The 19553-nt window shown below is 39.1% G+C and overlaps 1 protein-coding gene across 2 annotated transcripts in view; it reads left to right on the plus strand.

Annotated features, from left to right (window-relative positions):
- The window catches only part of LOC117389597 (polycomb protein SCMH1-like), a 48127-nt gene that overhangs the window by 2162 nt on the left and 26412 nt on the right, over positions 1-19553 (plus strand). For both annotated transcript variants that reach the window (XM_055232570.1, XM_033987294.2), the window contains exons 2-7: positions 5694-5746; positions 6747-6815; positions 8261-8331; positions 9104-9338; positions 11331-11419; positions 12466-12709. In XM_055232570.1, the coding sequence (XP_055088545.1) occupies positions 5725-5746; positions 6747-6815; positions 8261-8331; positions 9104-9338; positions 11331-11419; positions 12466-12709 (730 nt within the window). In that variant the 5' untranslated portion in view covers positions 5694-5724. The remainder of the gene's footprint in view (positions 1-5693; positions 5747-6746; positions 6816-8260; positions 8332-9103; positions 9339-11330; positions 11420-12465; positions 12710-19553) is intronic.

A 19553-nucleotide genomic window follows, 5' to 3' on the forward strand; every position in this document is an offset into this window, starting at 1 on the left:
TGGAGTATTGATTGAAGTTTAATCTTTTTAATTTTATGATTTAACTGTGACCTGAATAATCATGATTATTGATATTGAACCAAAATATTCAAATCTCTCTCTCATCCCTTCTTCCTTGCTCCCCTTTCTCTTTTACTCTTTATATCACTTTCCTCTTCTCTCTCTTCCTCTTTCTCTCTCTTCTCTCTCCCCCATCCCTCTCTCTTTCACACGCTCTCTCTCCCAATCTCTCTTTCCTTTGTCCCCCCTCTGTCCTCTCCTTTTGCTCTCTCCCCCTCCCCCTCTCTCACTCACTCTCTCTCTCTCTCTCTCTCTCTCGCTCTCTCCTTTGCCCCCCCTTCCTCTCTCTGTCCCCTCTCTTCTCTCTCTCCTCCTTCTCTCTCTCTTTTCTCTCTTTTCTTTTCCTCACTTCTAAATGGGTTTTTATGACCTCCAGGAATCTTTATGGCTCCATTTGATTGAATGGGGAGCTTCCTCAGACCTAGACTCAAAACCACACAAACTGCACGGAGGAAAGAGCAGCACTTTAGGAAAATCTTGGATATTTGTGTTATTACATCAACATGTTCCTAAATCTTCTGGAATCTCCCAATTACTTTTCGATTGGATCTTTTTGTTGGGCATACAAGGAAAACTTTATTGAATGGTGAGTGTTTTATTTGGATATGCCAATTTAGTAAGGTGTAGTAACTTCTAAACTATTATTTCTCATACTTAGCTAATTGGTTGCGTTCATATTCTGGAAATTGATAGTTGGTTTAGTTATGGTAGCTCAGTTGGTAGAGCATTTGTCCACTGATCTGAAGGTTGGCTGTTCAAATCCCACTCTCAACATAAACGAAATTGGTTGAGCGTCCTGATCTGCTGACCCACAGGTTGGCAGTGCGATTCCAGCTACCACAGATAAATGTTGCCATTGTGTCCTTGGGAAGACACTTATAAAAGTGTGTGTGAATGTGTGTGGGTGAGCGTTTGATGTAAAGGTAAAAAAGCGCATGACCTTTACCATTTATACCAGGAGGGGTCTATATAACTACTGGAGGGATTCACGCTTTTTGGGGGAAATATTTCAGCTTTAAAATACACACGTTTAACCTTATCATTAGTTGTTAGGACTCGACAAACCTGCCGTATCATAAACATATTAAAGTCCATTGAACTAGTAACAGTGACCTCGTGCCAGTTTTTGTTTTATGTGGATAATAGGATTGTCAAAAATGTCAAAAAGTCAGATACATATCAATATTAAAACATAATTTAAGCGATTTAATTGATACTGGAAAAATTTTTATTGTCCCTGAACATTTTTATCTTGAGTTTTATCAGAACTATTATAAGATCAGTGGTGAAACATAACAAAGTAAAAAAGTAAAGTACTATACCATACAAATTTTAGGTATCTACATTTTATGTTTGGCTAAAAAACTATCAATTCAATTGTTTCTGTTGAACAAAATTTAGCACAAATCTTTATCAAAAGCAATACATTTGAAACTTTATAAGACCTTAAAATCTGTGCGAAATACTTTTATTTTTTACTTTACATTATCTACAAGTACATTCTCAAGGTACTTTTAATACTTTACTTAAGTAGATTTTTTTTCATGTGGTACATTAACTTTTACTTGAGTTTTTTTTTTTTTTTTTTTTTTTTTTTTTGCGCTGGTATCGGTACTTTTATTTAAGTAACAAATTGGAGTACTTCTTCCACCACTGTGTAAGACCACATGGTATAATAAACGAATACTGTTCATTTGTGTGGAAAATTACAGTGCTATCTTTAAAAGGAGCTTTTCAAATCATCATTTGGGTATTAAAATCTGTATCAAGTATATATTTTTTACCCTAAACCTTTAAGAGAGCTGTGTAGTTGCTGTGTAGTGTTCAAATGAAACTTCATTTATACTCTTTAGACAGGAAGTTGGCCAAAACAAAATATCGTCTGTGCTTGAAATTTAAGGCCGATAGCTCATTTGCTAAAAAGTGCAAATATCAGCCTGGTCTGTCTGTGGTGACATTAGTAGATAGTAGAGATGGGACAATAAAAATGGTACACAGCAATCATTTGTTGGATATTTATTTTATGTGTGGAACAAACCTACTTCTCCCTGACGAGTTCTTCTAGATCAATGTTGTTCTCACTTTTATACTTTAAAAAAAATATGGAACCTATTCATAATATCCAAATTATAATTACTCATATCTGTAACATTTTATATAATGATTGTGATAATTTTGGCCACGATAAACGTAACTCCAGATTCCAATATCATCCCATTCTCAGTGAATATGAACAGTAATTACAGATATATTTGCCATGAAGTCAAACATCTGTATTTTGTCCGTTAAACAATTAATTCCACCAGATGTAGAATATTTATATCACAATAGGAAGGCAGTCATTAGTTGTAGATGTGTCTTGTAGCTATATATGTAGTATAAAAGTTTTTCTGGTCACATATTTAAATACTATAAGCAAGCTTGTTACTCGTAGGAATGGGACCTTAAACAGTAATATCATTCATCATATATATATATATATATATATATATATATATATATATATATATATATATATATATATATATATATATATATATATATATAAAATAATGAATTGCCAACAAAATAATCCCCATTATATCTCCAGAATGTGCAGAAAGAACCTACTTCTCCTGATGACGTCCTTTAGTTCACTGTTGCTTACAAAGTACAATACTATAACAGTTTAAATATGGAACTTATTCATAATATTAAATTATAATGATTCATATCAATACCGTTTTCAGCAACTTTAATAATTATCATAATATAATCGTTAATCGCAAGTATTTTGACCATGAAAATTTCAATATCGTCCCATGCCTAGTTACTAGTGTTTACGCTCTTATTTCTCATCACATATTTAAAGGTCTTTACGCAAAATTGACTCTTGTGAGCTTTAAATCATGTTATAATCCAGGTCTGTTTGTGATGAGGAAACAACATTATAACATAGATCAGGAAATAGCATAGTATGGAACCTTTAAATAGTATGAGATTATTGCCTTCTATGAATAAACTTATTTTCACACCTCCTCTGCCACATGTAGCTGGGGTAGATAATTGACCAAAACAAACTGATATTAATGTCAGCTCTACATGCTTTTAAAGGTTATTCTAATGCAGCGGAAACAAAAACACCAGTCTCAAAAATACCACTGTGTTTGTGAGTCATAGCAACGGACCGTTTCATTCACTTTTGTTTGGATTTTGATGGTTAAATATAACAACATAATGAAACCGTGTCTGACAGTCCCATTATGTTTTGCAGGGGACTGGGTTCATGTCACTAAAATGGAAAAGTAAAGCGTATTTTTGTAGAGTGGATGCATTTACTTTTATTTAGAATTTTGAGCATTTGAAATAGTTTTAGTTTAATGATGTATAATTATTTATTTTAATACGAGAGGCGTTAACGTTGCAATATTTTGCAATATTTAAAAGTTTTATCATAGTACTTTTGTTTTTAAATAAAAGCAAGGCAAGGCACGTTTATCTGTGTAGTGGAATTTGTACACAAATTCAAAGTGCTTTACAGAATAAGAAAGACATTAAGATCACTATACAACAAATCAAAACATAAATAATCATAAAATTAACATTAAAAGAGAAGAGTGCAGAATAAAAAAAAATTCAGTCATATGCACAGCTGAACAGAACCGTTTTGAGCCTGGATTTAAACATTGTCAAAGTAGAGGCCTGTCCCACATCTTTCGGAAGACTGTTCCCGGTTTTAGCTGCATAAAACTGAAACGCTGATTCCCCATGTTTAGTCCTGGTTTAGTCCTCTTTGAATCCTGTTTTAGTCTTGGTTTAGTCCATGTTTAGTCCTGGTTTAGTCCTGGTTTAGTCCTGGTTTAGTCCTGACTCTGGGCATCAGCAGGAGGCAGGTCCCTGAAGTCCTAAGACTAAGATCATTCATGTGGCACTAACATGTCAGAGATGTAAATGTACTTTCCCTTTTTTTCATTATTTTTTCCTTTTAAAATATTTATTATATTTTAATTCAAGTAGAGATCTGAAGTTGTATCTCCTGTTGTTATGTAACACATTTTTTCCTGTGCTGGATTGCGGGGATGTGGTGTACATGCAGACTTCAGCCTCTGCTTTGAAACGTTGGATCCTCTCTTTTACTCTGCCCTTCATTTTTATTACAGGTGATGGATTTGAAACTCATCAATATTTTCTCTATGAAAAAGTAGGTTGGCCATCGCCTGTTAGAAGAGAACAGCACTGTCTGAAATGTATCTGTAAGGGACTACTTCAAAAACTGCCAGAATACCTCACCTACTTGTTAATCATTGATACCTGAACGTTTAATACCAGATCACATGACTATAAGGCTAAGGACGAGCCGCACCAAAACTGAGACGGGAAAGAGGCTTTTAGCTGTTTTTCTTCACAAAAATGGAATACACTCCAAGGAAAAGTAAAACTGGATACATTGGAGACACAATTGCAATTTAATAATTTGGTAACAAACATTTACACACACCTGCTCCTGTTATATATATACTCGTTTGTTTTGGTTGTTTTTCTGTTTGTATTGTATTTTAAACAGGGCGCTCATGAAAAAGAGAGTCTAAGTGATCTCAGTGGGCTCCCCTGTATAAATAAAGAAAAAGAAAGTCAGATATTGTGTAGTTATTCTTGATACTGAAAATCTATTCTTTACAGTGAGTACTTTTACTTCACTACTTTTGAGACTACAAAAGACTACAGAGACTACATTTTTGAATTGGACTGAAAAGTAAAAGTATTTAACATGTTCATAGTTTGAGCAAACAAAAATAAAATACAAACAGCTGGAAAACATCTTGTTCCCATTGAAGCTAATTCAATACAAATCTGTATCAAAAAGCTTTATTATCAATCTCAAAATCTATGCTAAATACTTTTACATTTTACTCTTTCAGTACATTTTTAAACATATACTTGAATATTTTTACTTAAGTAGATTTTTCCATGTGATACTTTTACTTGAGTGTTCTGCTCCTGTATAAGTACTTTTACTACAAAACTCAGTACTACTTCCACAAATACTTATGGAATGTAATAAAATAGACCCACTTACTTTCCAATACTACTTTTCTATACATTGACCAAATTATATTGAAGAAAAGAAGCCAGATCTAGCTCCAGAAATCATTGCTGTACTAATACAATGGGCGGGACATGAAAACATCTTTAAAGGAGAGAGGGAGGGAGGACAAACAAGACCTGTCAGGATAACAGATTTTGAAACAAACTGATGCCGCAGTCACAAAAACCCAAGGACAGATTTAAACCATAAAAACTGCAGTATTGTTAAAAACAAAACAGTAGATTGAAACACTTTAGTACTTAGTTTGCATCTGTAACAAATCAGAGAAGCTATTTTTTCAACGTTTCATGGCTTAAATCTCATCATATAGCTAAAAAATAAGTCGATGTTGTGATTATCATGACAGACCTTGGACACCCGAACCCAGCCTGCTGTCCACGTGTGATCAGAAACATCTCACTTGAATGGTCCCTTTGCTTTCACTTCTTCATAGTCTCTTTAAACATTAGCCCCCAGTTCTCCAGCATACATAGAGGCATATATTTTATCTTTGAATAAATGCGCAGTTTTCATAATTTAATGTTTTTCCATTTCTTTGTCTCTGTAGGTGACTTCCTGTTCAGCATCCTGTGGTCAAAATGGGCCGCACTCCACACAGAGGTAAACACAGGCCGCGTTTGTGTTTTATATTGTGCCATTCAAAGTGTTGTAAGTGATATTACTATGTTCAGACTTTACTTTTGTTCAGCGGTTTTTCACCTATGCCCTGTCTACAATTTGAATGTTTAGGCTCAAATGATATGTTTCAAAGAAGGGAAATAGTAATAGTAATAAAGTAATAATAAAAAAAAAAACCAAGAAACTCAAATGCAAGGAAACATGGTTGGTTAGTAGAAAGTGCTTCAACTCCTTGTAATTTTGCTGCTGTTGTAATACTACAATTAAGTGATATTATTCCTTATTCTTATAAACAACTTTAATACTAATGTTTTACTTGTGTCTTACTAGTGTGGAATGAATGAATAATGATACAGAGTAATTCTTCGAGAGACTTTGACAAGACTGTAAATTGAACATGCCACAATAATAATTAAAATAACAAGATTTTCTTGGACAGTTGAACATACAGACACAAAAAACTACTACTTCTTCTTCGTCTTCTTCTTCTTCTTCTTCTCCTTCTTCTGTCCTTCTTCTTGTCCTTCTTCTTCTTCTGGTTCTTCTCCTTCTTCTTCTTCACCTTCTTCTTCTTCTTCTTCTCCTTCTTCTCCTTCTCCTTCTCCTTCTCCTCCTCAATATCATTATTATTATCATCATTATCGTTATTATTGTATTTCAAATTATTTGTATCATTTTCTCAATATCAGTACTTCTCTAGATTTGATGCAAGATTTTATCTTAGTTATCAATTATTTCATTTTATTTCCTTTTTGACAAACACACTCTCAATGTGTTCTCTCTACCTTCAAACCTACAAAATGCCACACGAGGAAACAGTCCAACCCCTCCGTCTTTGCTCATTACTCTGAACAAAGTTGTATGTAAATGCCTTTGGTTCCTGCTATTAGATTATAATAAACTTTTGATTCCTCGCCTCAGTCAGTAATTGGGGCATCTGTATCAAAATGCAAATGAGTCTTCAATTTTCTTTTCATTTCAGATCAGAAAGAGGAGAAGAAGGAGCGGAGGGGCGGCCTCACGCTGGGGTCCGCCCTCGACAAATCTAGTGGTGGGTGAAGTTCCTCTCCCTCTCTCTTCACATGTCACCACTCACAGTGTTTCGTTTCATATCATGGAGGACACGGGGGGCTTTTCGATTTTATTCAGCTATTTCAGTTATTTTTAATTTAATTACAGTTTTTTTAGTCATGATTCAGTGAGTTTCATGCCACGGCTGAACGGTTTGGGAAAAATATGTAATTATGATTTTTCAAGCAAGCGTTGTGATTGTGCAGTGGTGGAACCATAGACTGTATAAAGACGTGGACTATAGACGTGTGGGGTCACCCTGACCATTTGGCTCCAGTCAGTGAAGCTCATCGAGGCTCGCAGTTATAGAATATAGGTGAATTTTGAGCCGAGTTCCACATTTGGAATTCTGACCATGAGTATCATAGCAACGAAAGAGCCATTCCGGACCAAGGCTGTTGAAGGTAACGCCCCTTCCTGCCTGCACCACTGGTTTAGCACAGGAAGGGTGCTTAGCAATGCTGTCAATCAATTGCTAATGCTAGTGGAAAGAAGGCAGCTGATTTGTCTGTTTTCAGTCAGTCTATGGGTGGAATCTAACAAAGTAAAAATAGCAAAGTACTGTACTCAAGTTAACATTTTAGGTATTTGTACTTTACTAAAATATATTTTAAAGTAGATACTTTTTACTTTTACTTTACTGCAATTGAGAGCAGGCATCTGTGCGTTCTACTAGTTTTACTTTTTTTTCTACTACATTTTTGAACTGGACTGAAAAGTACAAGTATTTTTAGAGACCTGCTGAAAAGTCTGAGGTGTTATTTTGAACAAAACAAAAATATACAAATAAAAACACAATTCACTTGTTTCTATAGAACAAAATTCAGCATAAATCTTTATCAGAATTTCTACATTTGAAGTTTTATTACATCAAAACCTGTCCAAAATACTGTTCCTTTTTACATTTTTAAATGGTAAATACTTTTACTTAAGTATATTCATTCCACTTTTAGGATCAGGATTTGTAATTTAGTTTTAGTTTTAGTAAGAGGATACACATTTCCAAGAAAATGAAATAGGCCTGTGAACTCGCATTGACAGACTAATACAAGAATCACATTTCGGAACGTGTTTGTACAGATCAGAACTACAAAATTTTTTATCAAATCAAGACAAGATGTTTTGTGTTTGTGGAGGAAATTAGGTTTTGATTTGATTGTGATTATCTTGCAGCACTATTGTATCCTCTCTTTCCTGTGAAATACAATAGGGTTGCATGTTAAAGCTGAACTTTGTAACTTTTCTAGTGGTATATATATATATATATATATATATCTCACTATGGCAACCAATAAGACAGCAAAGATTCTATTCACTCTTTGAAGAGGCAAAAAGTCTAAAATTAGATTAGAAATTATTACTGGGACAACACAACAACTGCACAACTATTTGCAATATATTTCAAAACTATTTTTTTCCCCTCAGAACCGTTTTGTTGGGATGACTATCTAAAAGAGACCTCGTCCGTCGCAGCCCCGCCTTCCTGCTTCAAACAGGTAATGTTCACTTTAGATTGACACTTTAGATTTCACAGTTTAGTTTTGAGCTCAGTTCCAACAAGACAAAAGGCTTTAGATTAATATCCATAACTCCTCCATAAAGGTGTGGAGTTTGCATGTTCTCTCTGTGATTGTGTAGAGTTTCATATACTGTTCCAATTTCTCCTGACACTAAAACCATACCGCTCTCTGGGGGTTGGACTTATCTAGAAAAAAACTGTAGAATCTCTTGGTTAAAGGTCCTATATTACACAAAATCGACTCTTGTGAGGTTTAAGTCATGTTATAATGTTGTTACCTCCTCAAAAACATACCTGGAGTTGTGTTTTGTTTCATTCACACATCTTTGAGTAACACCCTGTGATGTCATGAAGTGGTGGTGGTGTTAACAGTTCCATATACCTTTGTTTTGGTAGAAATGGTATGTTCCAACGGTGAAAACTTCCAAATGATTCCAGTGAAGATGAGTTTAAAAACACTGTGGAGCACTTCCTGTTTTACCACATGACATCACAATGTGGAGTGTTTCCTGTTTGAGAGAAGAGCTCAGGATAAATATACAGGGTTTGTGCGTTAAATGTGTGAATGAAACAAAACACAACTCCAGGTATGTTTTTAATGAGGAGACATTATAACACAGATCAGAAAATAGTGTAATATGAACTTAATGAAATAAAAGTTTAAATAAACTGCATTTCTTTACTTTGAGGTCAAAATTTTAGAAGCTAACTTAGAGCTATTTACATGTTGTCTCTCTTCCCTCTGCCAGTCCCAAGCCCCCCCCTCCAATGACTTCAAGGCGGGCATGAAGCTGGAGGCGCGGGACCCTCGGAACTCCAACTCTGTGTGCATCGCCACGGTGATGGGCATGGTGGGCACGCGGCTAAGGCTCAGACTCGACGGCAGCGACAACACCAACGACTTTTGGCGATTGGTCGATTCATCCGAGATTCAGCCAATAGGAACGTGCGAGAGGAGCGGAGACATGCTCCAGCCACCTCTTGGTATGAAAAGAGATGGGCATCTAACACCTGAATAGATTATGTTTATTTACATTTTTTGCGTTTTCTTGTGGTTTCTTATCATGATAAGTAAAAGTGGAAATACTCAATTGTTTATTTTTGTATTATCTGAACATTACATTTTGGCAGTGGTGGAAGGTAATGAAGTAAGAGTAGTAAAGTACTGTGCTCAAGTAGAATTTTTAGGTTTCTGTACTTTTACTTAAGTACGTTTTACTACATTTGAGAGCAGGTATCTGGACTTTCTACTCCACTGCATTTTTGAATTGGGCTGAAAAGTAAAAAGTACTTTTCATATGATTTGAGGGGTTATTTTTACCATGTTTGTGGTAACATCTTGACTAAAGTTTGTGAGTTCAAGCTTTGATTTTAAGCAAACAAAAATAAATGCACAAAATTTATGAGAAACTGATTTGTATTGTTACTGTCGACCGAAATACGTTTAATTTTTGAATCAGTATTATTAGATTTACACTTTAACAAATTAACAACACTTGTGTGAAATACTTACTTACATTTTTAAATGGGTACTTTAATGCTTTTACTTAGGTAGATTTTTTAATGTGTACTTCATCCACCGCTGCATGTTCTAGAGTTGGATGATGTTGTAATTTCAGATAGAGGGCAGGGGGCAATATAACTCTATGGGAGACTCAATGTTTTTGAAAGAAATATACACATTTATGTTGAACCTTATCGTTATTTGTTAGTTACTGATTCCAGAAACAGATCCGTCTTTTTCAGTTCTGATACTGATATATCAAAAGTTTGACTTAAAGAATTTGTAATACCCAATATTAACCGATACCAGTGTAGGCATAGAAAATGTCACTTATTTCCTTACAGCACAGTAACTTACTACACAACAGATCCCATTGTGCTGTGTAACAGTTTTTACCCTTCAAATCACTACTGAACAGCTTTGTATAAATAAAAGCTCAAACCTTATGAGACAAATTCAGCCTCAAAATAGTGTTATTACATCCAACTAAAGGCATAACAAGGATATCGGCTTAAATGATGCCATGGAACTGATACCGATCCAGATAGTTTTTCAGTATCAGCAATGCCAGGATCAGTATTGGTGCATCCCTAACATAGCTGCTACATTAACCTCATATTTGAAAGTTCTTTTGATTAATTTTTTGTTCTTTTATGCTCAAAGAGAAGACGTTGCCTTGACTAGGCCTATCCAAATGAAACAACAACTGGCACAGAGATATTGAAAGTAACAAATTTGCAATCTGAAACAAATCAGAAGATTTCAGTACAGAATTCTGACCTGTCCTTCAGCTCAGTTTTAAACTATAGAACGTTTTGACGCCATGTGAACGCCATCATTATATAAATATGTAAAAATGACTGTAAAAGTGAAAGGTCATCTTGTGAGCTTTAATATGTGTTATAATGCTGTTACCTCCTCAAAAACTTACCTGGAGCTGTGTTTTGTTTCATTCACACATGTTTGAGTAACACTTTATTACTAGTCTGTCTACATCTCCAAAGCTCAAAATGCTCTGCTCCACCTTGTGATGTCATGAAGCAGTAGTTTTTAAGTTAACAGCTACCTCTTATTTCAGTAGAGATTGGCAATTCCAGGGCTGAAATCATCCAAATAATTCCAGTGAAGGTGAATGGAGTTTTAAAATATTATTGTACTACCATATGACATCACTGGATGGAACTGAGTGTTTTCTGTTTGAGAGAAGAACTCAGCCTAAATATGCAGGCTTTTGTGTGAATAAAACAAAACACAACTCCAGGTATGTTTGTGATGAAGAAACAACATTATAACATAGATCAGAAAACTGAGTAATCTGGGCCCTTTAATCAATATGAAAACCATGCACTTTAATAATTATTAACATAAGTTCTCCTATTGGTACTACTAAAACTACTGCTCTGTCAACGACATTTTCTTATCCCATTTATTAAAAGCGGTGCCTTAGTAAATGTTCATTTTGTACGTTTCAGGTTTTAGGATGAATGCTTCCTCTTGGCCTATGTTCCTTCTTCGAACTCTGAGTGGAGCAGAAATGGCCCCCAGTTCTGTATTTAAGAAGGTAAACTTGAATCATGTCTCTCTTCTTCTGTCCTGTGAGGGGCCGCAACATTTTTTTTTCCTCTGCAATATCCTTCAAAGACAACAGAGGGAGCCATACACATACTGATAATGCCATATTAATGTTGTGGTTCACTGTTTCCTTTGTATCTTCTCTTATAATAAAATTCTAAAGCCATTGAAATTGTATGTTTTCTTAGGTTAAACGTGCTGCACCTGAGTTTTACTGTCTTAAAACTTGAAAAACAGAACCCAATTGAGTTTATAAGCACTTTTCACTTTAGCAAAAGACAAAGTTTGTTGTAAGAGTGAAGACGTTTTGCTGCTTATCCAAGGCACTTCTTCAGTTCTGGCCAGATTGCTGAAGAAGCAGCAATCTGATTTGACAGATTTAAACTTCATTTTTTGCTTTGGATCAGACCTGGATGATTGAGGAATTACACATACACTTTTCACTTTCAATTTTAATGAGACAAGAAAAAAATAGGGTACTGGCCTTTTAAGGTTAGGTTAACATACAGCGTATTAGAATAGCGTGTCAGGTAGGAGAAGGTTGTATGAGTTTAGATTGGGGTCACTTTCAATTCAATCCAAGTCAAGTTTATTTATATAGCACATTTAAAACAGCTGACAAAAATTCTTCATAAAAGTCAACAAAAAAGATAATATAATAGGAAAAGAACAATGCAACACCAAGATATCCTGTCTAGCATGTATTAAATGCCAGGGAGAAGAGGTGGGTTTTCAATCTAGTCTTAGACTGTGTTAAAGACTGAAAGGCAGAGGGCGCTGCTCAATAGTCTGGGTGCTGCCCATTTGACCTTGACTGCAGGTTTACCTTGCTAAAGTTCCTCTTATTTTCATACATTTTACCATTATTATTGAGGTGCTGTTATCAATAATGTTATTTATATAGTATTTTTGAGGTTCTGTGTCCAGGTTTATTCCCCCTGGATCAATACAGTTTGTTCGATAACTACTATTTGTTTGATGGATGGGGACGGGGCCTTGGACATCTGCTAAATCGATCTTATCACTGTCTTTTAGGAACCAGTGAGTCCCGCCAAAAACATGTTCCAGCCCGGAATGAAGCTGGAGGCAGTGGACCGGAAGAACCCCTACCTGATCTGTCCCGCCACGGTGGGAGAGATCAGAGGTCAGGAGATTTTTGTCATGTTTGATGGATGGAGGGGGGCCTTCGACTACTGGTGCCCCTACGACTCCAGAGACATTTTCCCGGTTGGATGGTGCGCTATGACCAAGCACAGTCTACAGCCGCCCGGGAACTTCTGTGAGTATGATTTATGGTTTATGTAATGGAAGGATATAGAGCTATGACAATATATCAGTGGTGGAAGAGGTACTCAGTTTTGTTACTTAAGTAAAAGTACAGATACCAGAGCAAAAAATACTCACGTAAAAGTATCACATGAAAAAATGCACTTGAGTAAAAGTATTAAAGTACCCTCTTAAAAAGTACTTTATGTATTTTTGAGATCTAATAAAGCTTCAAATGTAGTGATTTTGATAAAGATTTTTGCTCAATAGAAACAATTCAACATTTTGGCTAGCTGTATTTATTTGTATATTTTTGCCAGCTCAAATTATGAACTTGTTAAAAATAAACCACTCAGACTTTTTAGCAGGTCTCAAATAATAAAAAATGCTTTCACTATTCAGTCCTGTTCAAAAATGTAGTGTAGTAAAACTGTATCCACTTAAAAATGTACTCAAGTCAAGTACAGATATCTAAAATTTATACTTAACTACAGTACTTTACTACTTTTACTTTGTTACGTTCTACCACTGCAGTATATACATTGCAATTGTGATCTGATGCTGTTCTTATCCGCCAATACTGAGCAATATTTATGTCATGATTAGTGTTAGAAGTCAAAATGCTAAAACTAAGAAAAAGATTGTATACTTGATATATTTTGAAACCATAACCAATTCCTGGGGTTCAGCTTCCTGTTATATGAAACATTTTAATAACTTTTTCTCATTCAAAACATATAGTAATTATTTTAAATTGTTAATCATTCACACATGTTTAACATCCATGGATATCAATTTGTTTGACAATCCATAATCTTTGTTAAATGCTTTTCTGTAGTGTTTTTGTTCAGTTATTGTCCCTGCTGTTGGTCTGCTTGGACCTGGTTTAGTTAAGTTTAAAGCAGACCTATTCTGCAAAATCAACTTTTCAGAGCTTTTAACCAGGTTATAGTTGTTTTCTTCTCATTTACCCTCTCTAAGTTGTATTTGGAATGCTTCGTGCATGTTTGAGCAATCTTTAATCACATTCAAGACGCCATATTGCTGATCATCCCCGTTTTCACCGCCACCGGTACATACCCACTGTGATGTACACACTCCGTTCTCCAATTTTGTTTTCTTAATCGGTGATACATTCATCAGTTACATAGTCATTTAGGTATCCATGAAAAAAAAAATCTGCTCGCTAGTGTGATCTGCAGCTATTGATAGGAGGCACCGACTCTTTGTTGTGATGACGCTTACTGCAACGTCAGTTCCCATTGGGCACCACAGTTTTATAACGTAGAAGTCAGTAAACTTGTCTCTTACATTAAGTTGTTTTAGATGAATATTGCTATTTAAAATGTCCAAATTATAACATAATGATCCTCAGGTGTCCTTAGAATGTAACTATATAGCAGACACAAGCACAATATGTCTGATTTAACTTAATTTCAGTAACTGTTACATTTGTTAGCAAGTACAAACTATTAACTAATTACCTTTGTTATCATATTATTTTGTAGTAAAATATCATGCAGTTTATCATGTTCATTGCAGTTCAATATAAGAAAAGGTTGCAGTACTGTATTGGCACCACTAAAGGGCAGCACATGCCAAACTTACCCCATAGCTCTGGTGCTATGATTGAGTATCATTACTTAAATGTCCTATATTATGCACAATAGTTTCTTGTGAGTTTTAAGCCATGTTATAATGCTGTTACCTCCTCAAAAACATTCCTGGAGTTGTGTTTTGTTTCATTCACACATGTTTGAGTAACACTTTATTATTAGTCTGTTTACATCTCCAAAGCTCAAAATGCTCTATTCCACCTTGTGATGTCATGAAGTGGTAGTTTTCTAGTTAACCGCTACCTTTTACCTTTAGTTAAGTAGAGATTGGCAATTCCAGGGCTGAAATCATCCAAATGATTCAAGTGAAATTGTATAGAGTTTAAAAATATGGTGGAGCACTTTCTGTATTACCACATGACATCAGAAGGTGGAAGTGTTTGAGACAAGAACTCAGCCTAAATATGCGGGATTTATGTGTTAAACATGCGTGAATGAAAAAAAAAAACAACGCAACTCCAAGTATGTTAGTGATGAGGAAACAACATTATAATATAGATCAGAAAATAGTGTAATATGAGCCCTTTAACATAACGGAGATTTGGAACGCCTAAAATTATACCGTTCACTAACTGTTTTTTCCCCCCCTCCCTGAACCGCCACCTTAACGTGGTGGAGGGGTTTGAGTGCCCGAATTGAGTGATCCTGGGAACTATGTTGTCAGGGGCTTCATGCCCCTGCTAGGGTCACCCATGGCAAACAGGTCCAGGGAGACGGGTCTGACTAAGAGCGGTTCAGAAGCCCCTTATGAAAAGAGTAAAATCAAGGCTAGCTACGTCGTCCGGACCGGCGTTACCGGGGCCCCACCCTGGAGCCAGGCCTGGGGTGGGTGATCGACCGCGAGCGCCTGGTGGCCAGGCTTCTCCCCACGGGGCCCGGCCGGACTCAGCCCGAAGGAGTGATGTGGGGCCGTCCTCATGTGGACCCACCACCCGCAAGAGGTTCCGTAAGGGGCTGGTTCATGGAGATCTGGGCGGCGGTCGAAGGCGGGAACCTCGACGACCGGATCTCCGGACATGGATACTAGCTCTGGGGACATGGAATGTCACCTCGCTGGGGGGAAGGAGCTGGAGCTTGTGCGGGAGGTTGAACGTTACTGACTAGATATAGTCGGCCTCGCCTCCACGCACAGCTTGGGCTCTGGAACCCAACTCCTTGAGAGGGGCTGGACTCTCCATTTCTCTGGCGTTGCTCGCGGGGAGAGGTGGCGAGCTGGTATGGGCTTGCTCATTGCCCCACAGCTCAACCGCTTCGTGTTGGGGTTCACTCCGGTGAACGAGAGGGTCACGTCCCTGCGCCTTCGGGTCGGGGACAGGTGTCTCACTATTGTGTCAGCCTACGGGCCAAACAGCAGTGCAGAGTACCCGGCTTTCTTGGAGAACTCTGTTGTTCTCCTGGGGGACTTCAACGCCCATGTGGGTAACGACAGTGACACCTGGAGGGGCGTAATTGGGAAGAACGGCCTCCCTGATCTGAACCTGAGCGGTGTTTTGTTATTGGACTTCTGTGCTAATCACAGTTTGTCCATAACAAACGCTATGTTCGAGCACAAGGGTGTCCATCAGTGCACGTGGCACCAGGACACTCTAGGTCGGAGGTCGATGATCGACTTTGTTGTTGTGTCTTCTGATCTCCGGCCGCATGTCTTGGACACTCGGGTGAAGAGAGGGGCTGAGCTGTCAACCGATCACCACCTGGTGGTGAGTTGGATCCGCTGGCAGAGGAGGAAGTCGGACAGACCTGGCAGGCCCAAGCGCATTGTAAGGGTCTGTTGGGAACGCCTGGCAGAGCCTTCTGTAAGGGGGGTCTTCAACTCGCACCTCCGGGAGAACTTCTCCCTGTTCCTGGGGGAGGCTGGGGACATGGACTCCGAGTGGGCCATGTTCTCCACCTCTATTGTCGATGCGGCCGCTCGTAAGGTCTGCGGTGCTTGTCGCGGCGGCAATCCCCGAACCCCATGGTGGACACCGGACGTAAGGGATGCCGTCAAGCTGAAGGAGGAGTCCTATAGAGCCTTTTTGGCTGGTGGGACTCCTGAGCCAGCCGATGAGTACAGGTGGGCCAAGCATGTCGCAGCTCGTGCGGTCACAGAGGCAAAAACTCGAGGTTGGGAGGAGTTTGGGGAGGCCATGGAGGAGGACTATCGTATGGCCTCAAAGAAATTCTGGCAAACCGTCCGACGCCTCAGGAGGGGGAAGCAGTGCTTCACCAACCTGTCTACAGTGCGGGTGGAGAGCAGCTGACCTCGACTGGGGATGTTGTCGGGCGGGGGTAGGAATACTTTGAGGATCTCCTCAATCCCCCCGTCATGTCTTCTGAGGAGGAAGCAGAGACTCAGGACCCGGAGGTGGACTCGTCCATCGCCCTGGCTGAAGTCACCGAGGTGGTTGGCAAGCTCCTCGGTGGAAAAGCTCCGGGGGTGGACGAGATCCGTTCCGAGTACCTCAAGTCTCTGGATGTTGTGGGACTGTCTTGGCTGACACGTCTCTGCAACATCGCGTGGTGGTCGGGGACAGTACCACTGGACTGGCAGACCGGGGTGGTGGTCCCTCTGTATAAGGGGGACCGGAGGGTATTTTCCAATTACAGGGGAATCACACTCCTCAGCCTTCCTGGTAAGGTCTACTCCAGGATACTGGAGGAGAATCTGACCGATAGTCGAACCTCAGATTCAAGAGGAGCAGTGTGATTTTTGTCCCGGTCATGGAACACTGGACCAGCTCTATACTCTCCATTGGGTCCTCGAGGGTTCATGGGAGTTTGCCCAACCAGTCCACATGTGTTTTGTGGATCTGGAGAAGGCATTCAACTGTGTCCCTCGTGGTGTCCGTTGGGGGGTGCTCCGGGAGTGTGGGATCCGGGGCTCTTTGTTAAGGGCTCTCTGGTCCCTGTATGACTGGAGCAGGAGCTGTGTTCGCATTGCCAGCAGTAAGTCAGACCTGTTCCCGGTGCATGTTGGACTCCGCCAGGGCTGCCCTTTGTCACCGGTTCTGTTCATTATATTTATGGACAGAATTTCTAGGCGCAGCCAGCGGCCGGAGGGGGTCTGGTTCAGGAAACACAGGATTTCATCTCTGCTGTTTGCAGATGATGTTGTCCTGATGGCTTCTTCGAGCCAGGACCTGCAGCAGGCACTGGGGCGGTTTGCAGCCGAGTGTGAAGCGGCTGGGATGAGAATCAGCTCCTCCAAATCCGAGGCCAAGGTTCTCGACGGGAAAAAGGTGGTTTGCCCTCTCCGGGTGGGTGGTGAGTCTCTGCCTCATGTGGAGGAGTTCAAGTATCTCGGGGTCTTGTTCACGAGTGAAGGAAGGATGGAGCGTGAGATTGACAGGCAGATCAGTGCAGCGTCTGCAGTGATGCGGTCGCTGTATCGGTCCGTTGTGGTAAAGAAGGAGCTGAGCCGGAAGGTGAAGCTCTCAATTTACCGGTCAATCTACGTTCCTACCCTCACCTATGGTCATGAGCTCTGGGTAATGACCGAAAGGACAAGATCACAGATACAAGCGGCCGAAATGGGTTTCCTCCGCAGGGTGGCTGGACGCACCCTTAGGGATAGGGTGAGGAGCTCAGTCACACGGGAGGAGCTTGGAGTAGAGCCGCTGCTCCTACACGTCGAGAGGAGCCAGCTGAAGTGACTCGGGCATCTGCTCATGGTTGCCTCCTGGATGCCTCCCTAGGGAGATGTTCTGGGCGTGTCCCACCGGGAGGAGGCCCCGGGGAAGACCCTGGGAAGACGCTGGAGGGACTATGTCTCTCGGCTGGCCTGGGAACACCTTGGGGTCCCACCGGAGGAGCTGGATGACGTGTCTGGGGTGAGGGAAGTCTGGGAGTCCCTGCTTAGACTGCTGCCCTGGACCCGGCCCTGGATAAGCGGAAGAAAATTGATGGATGGACTAACTGTTTTTGACATGAACCATAACAGTGAATATTTCATGCTTTTGGGGCTATATCACTATATTGTTCCTATACAGACCTTATTTAAAACTCATTCTTTCGTTATGTTGTATGTTGTGAATAAGCACAAAGCCCATATTAAGTTTAATTTCTCTATATGAAGCAATTTATCTTAATTATTTAGTGACGTGTGCAGCTGCTGTTTTGTTCTTGTGTTGGCATTGCTCTAAACTTCTGTAATGAGTGGGAAATGTGTGTGAGTTGTTTGGATTTGCTGTGTTGTGTTGATGGACGCAAGTTTCACATCAACCGCAGAAACCAAGAGCTTGAGCTTGCATTTTACTGCAAAAATCATGCTGAACTAGGCCTATTGCAGTAGAAGTACTCAAGTAATTAAAGGCCATATATGACACAAAACTGACTCCTGTGAGCTTTGTACTGGGCTGTTAACAGCTACTTTTTACCTTTTGTTTAGCAGAGATTGGCAATTCCAGCACTGCAATTATCCAGATGATTATGATGGTGATATCGAAGGTGTAAGCAGTTTAAGGAAGGACAGCTGGTTAGCTACTACTCCAAAAAACTACTATTACTATTGCTACTATCAATCCCAATAGCAGGCTACTTTAAAACAAAGTAATTACATTTGGGGTGACAGTAGCTGAGTTGGTAGAGCATTTCTCCACTGATCTGAAAGTTGGCATTTTGAATCCTGCTCTTGTCATTAGCATGATTGGTTGAGCGGTCATGTCCAGAGCCAGATGTTGTGTTTTTGGGCAAGGCACTTAACCCATCTCGTGAGTGAATGTGTGTGTAAATGGGTGAACAGTTCCTTTATGTCAGGAGCTTTGAGTGCCTTGAAGACGGAAAGCGTTATATAAAGACATGACATTTACCATTTATAGAATTTCCAGATGACATAGGGCGGTGATCCTGAGTTCAAATTGTTACCTATAGATACGAAAAGCAGCTCTGTTATTAGACCTGTCATGGCTATATTTGCAGTAGAGATTCAGACATAGTATTTGAGAGCACATTTGCTTAAGTGTATCAGTAATATTATGTTTTTTTTTTTTTTTTATTAAATATGGAACAGTGCACATTATTTAACATGTGTTAGCCCAGCTTGTAAATGTAATTTTCAGAAACAAAGTAACACATTTGTAGGCGAATACAAGAGTTGCTGCCTGCATCTAATAAGAAAGTATTTTATTGTATTGATACTAGTTGTTAGCTTTACTGTGACAGTGCTCATAAGTTCATTGTGGTGAGTAATTACGATGCTCTGAATGGAACAAGTTAAGGGAGGAATAACTTTGTTTAAAACTAGTTCTGATTTTCACGTTC

This window comes from Periophthalmus magnuspinnatus, chromosome 3 (genome assembly GCF_009829125.3).
Source record: "Periophthalmus magnuspinnatus isolate fPerMag1 chromosome 3, fPerMag1.2.pri, whole genome shotgun sequence".
NCBI classification, from domain to species: Eukaryota; Metazoa; Chordata; class Actinopteri; order Gobiiformes; family Gobiidae; genus Periophthalmus; species Periophthalmus magnuspinnatus.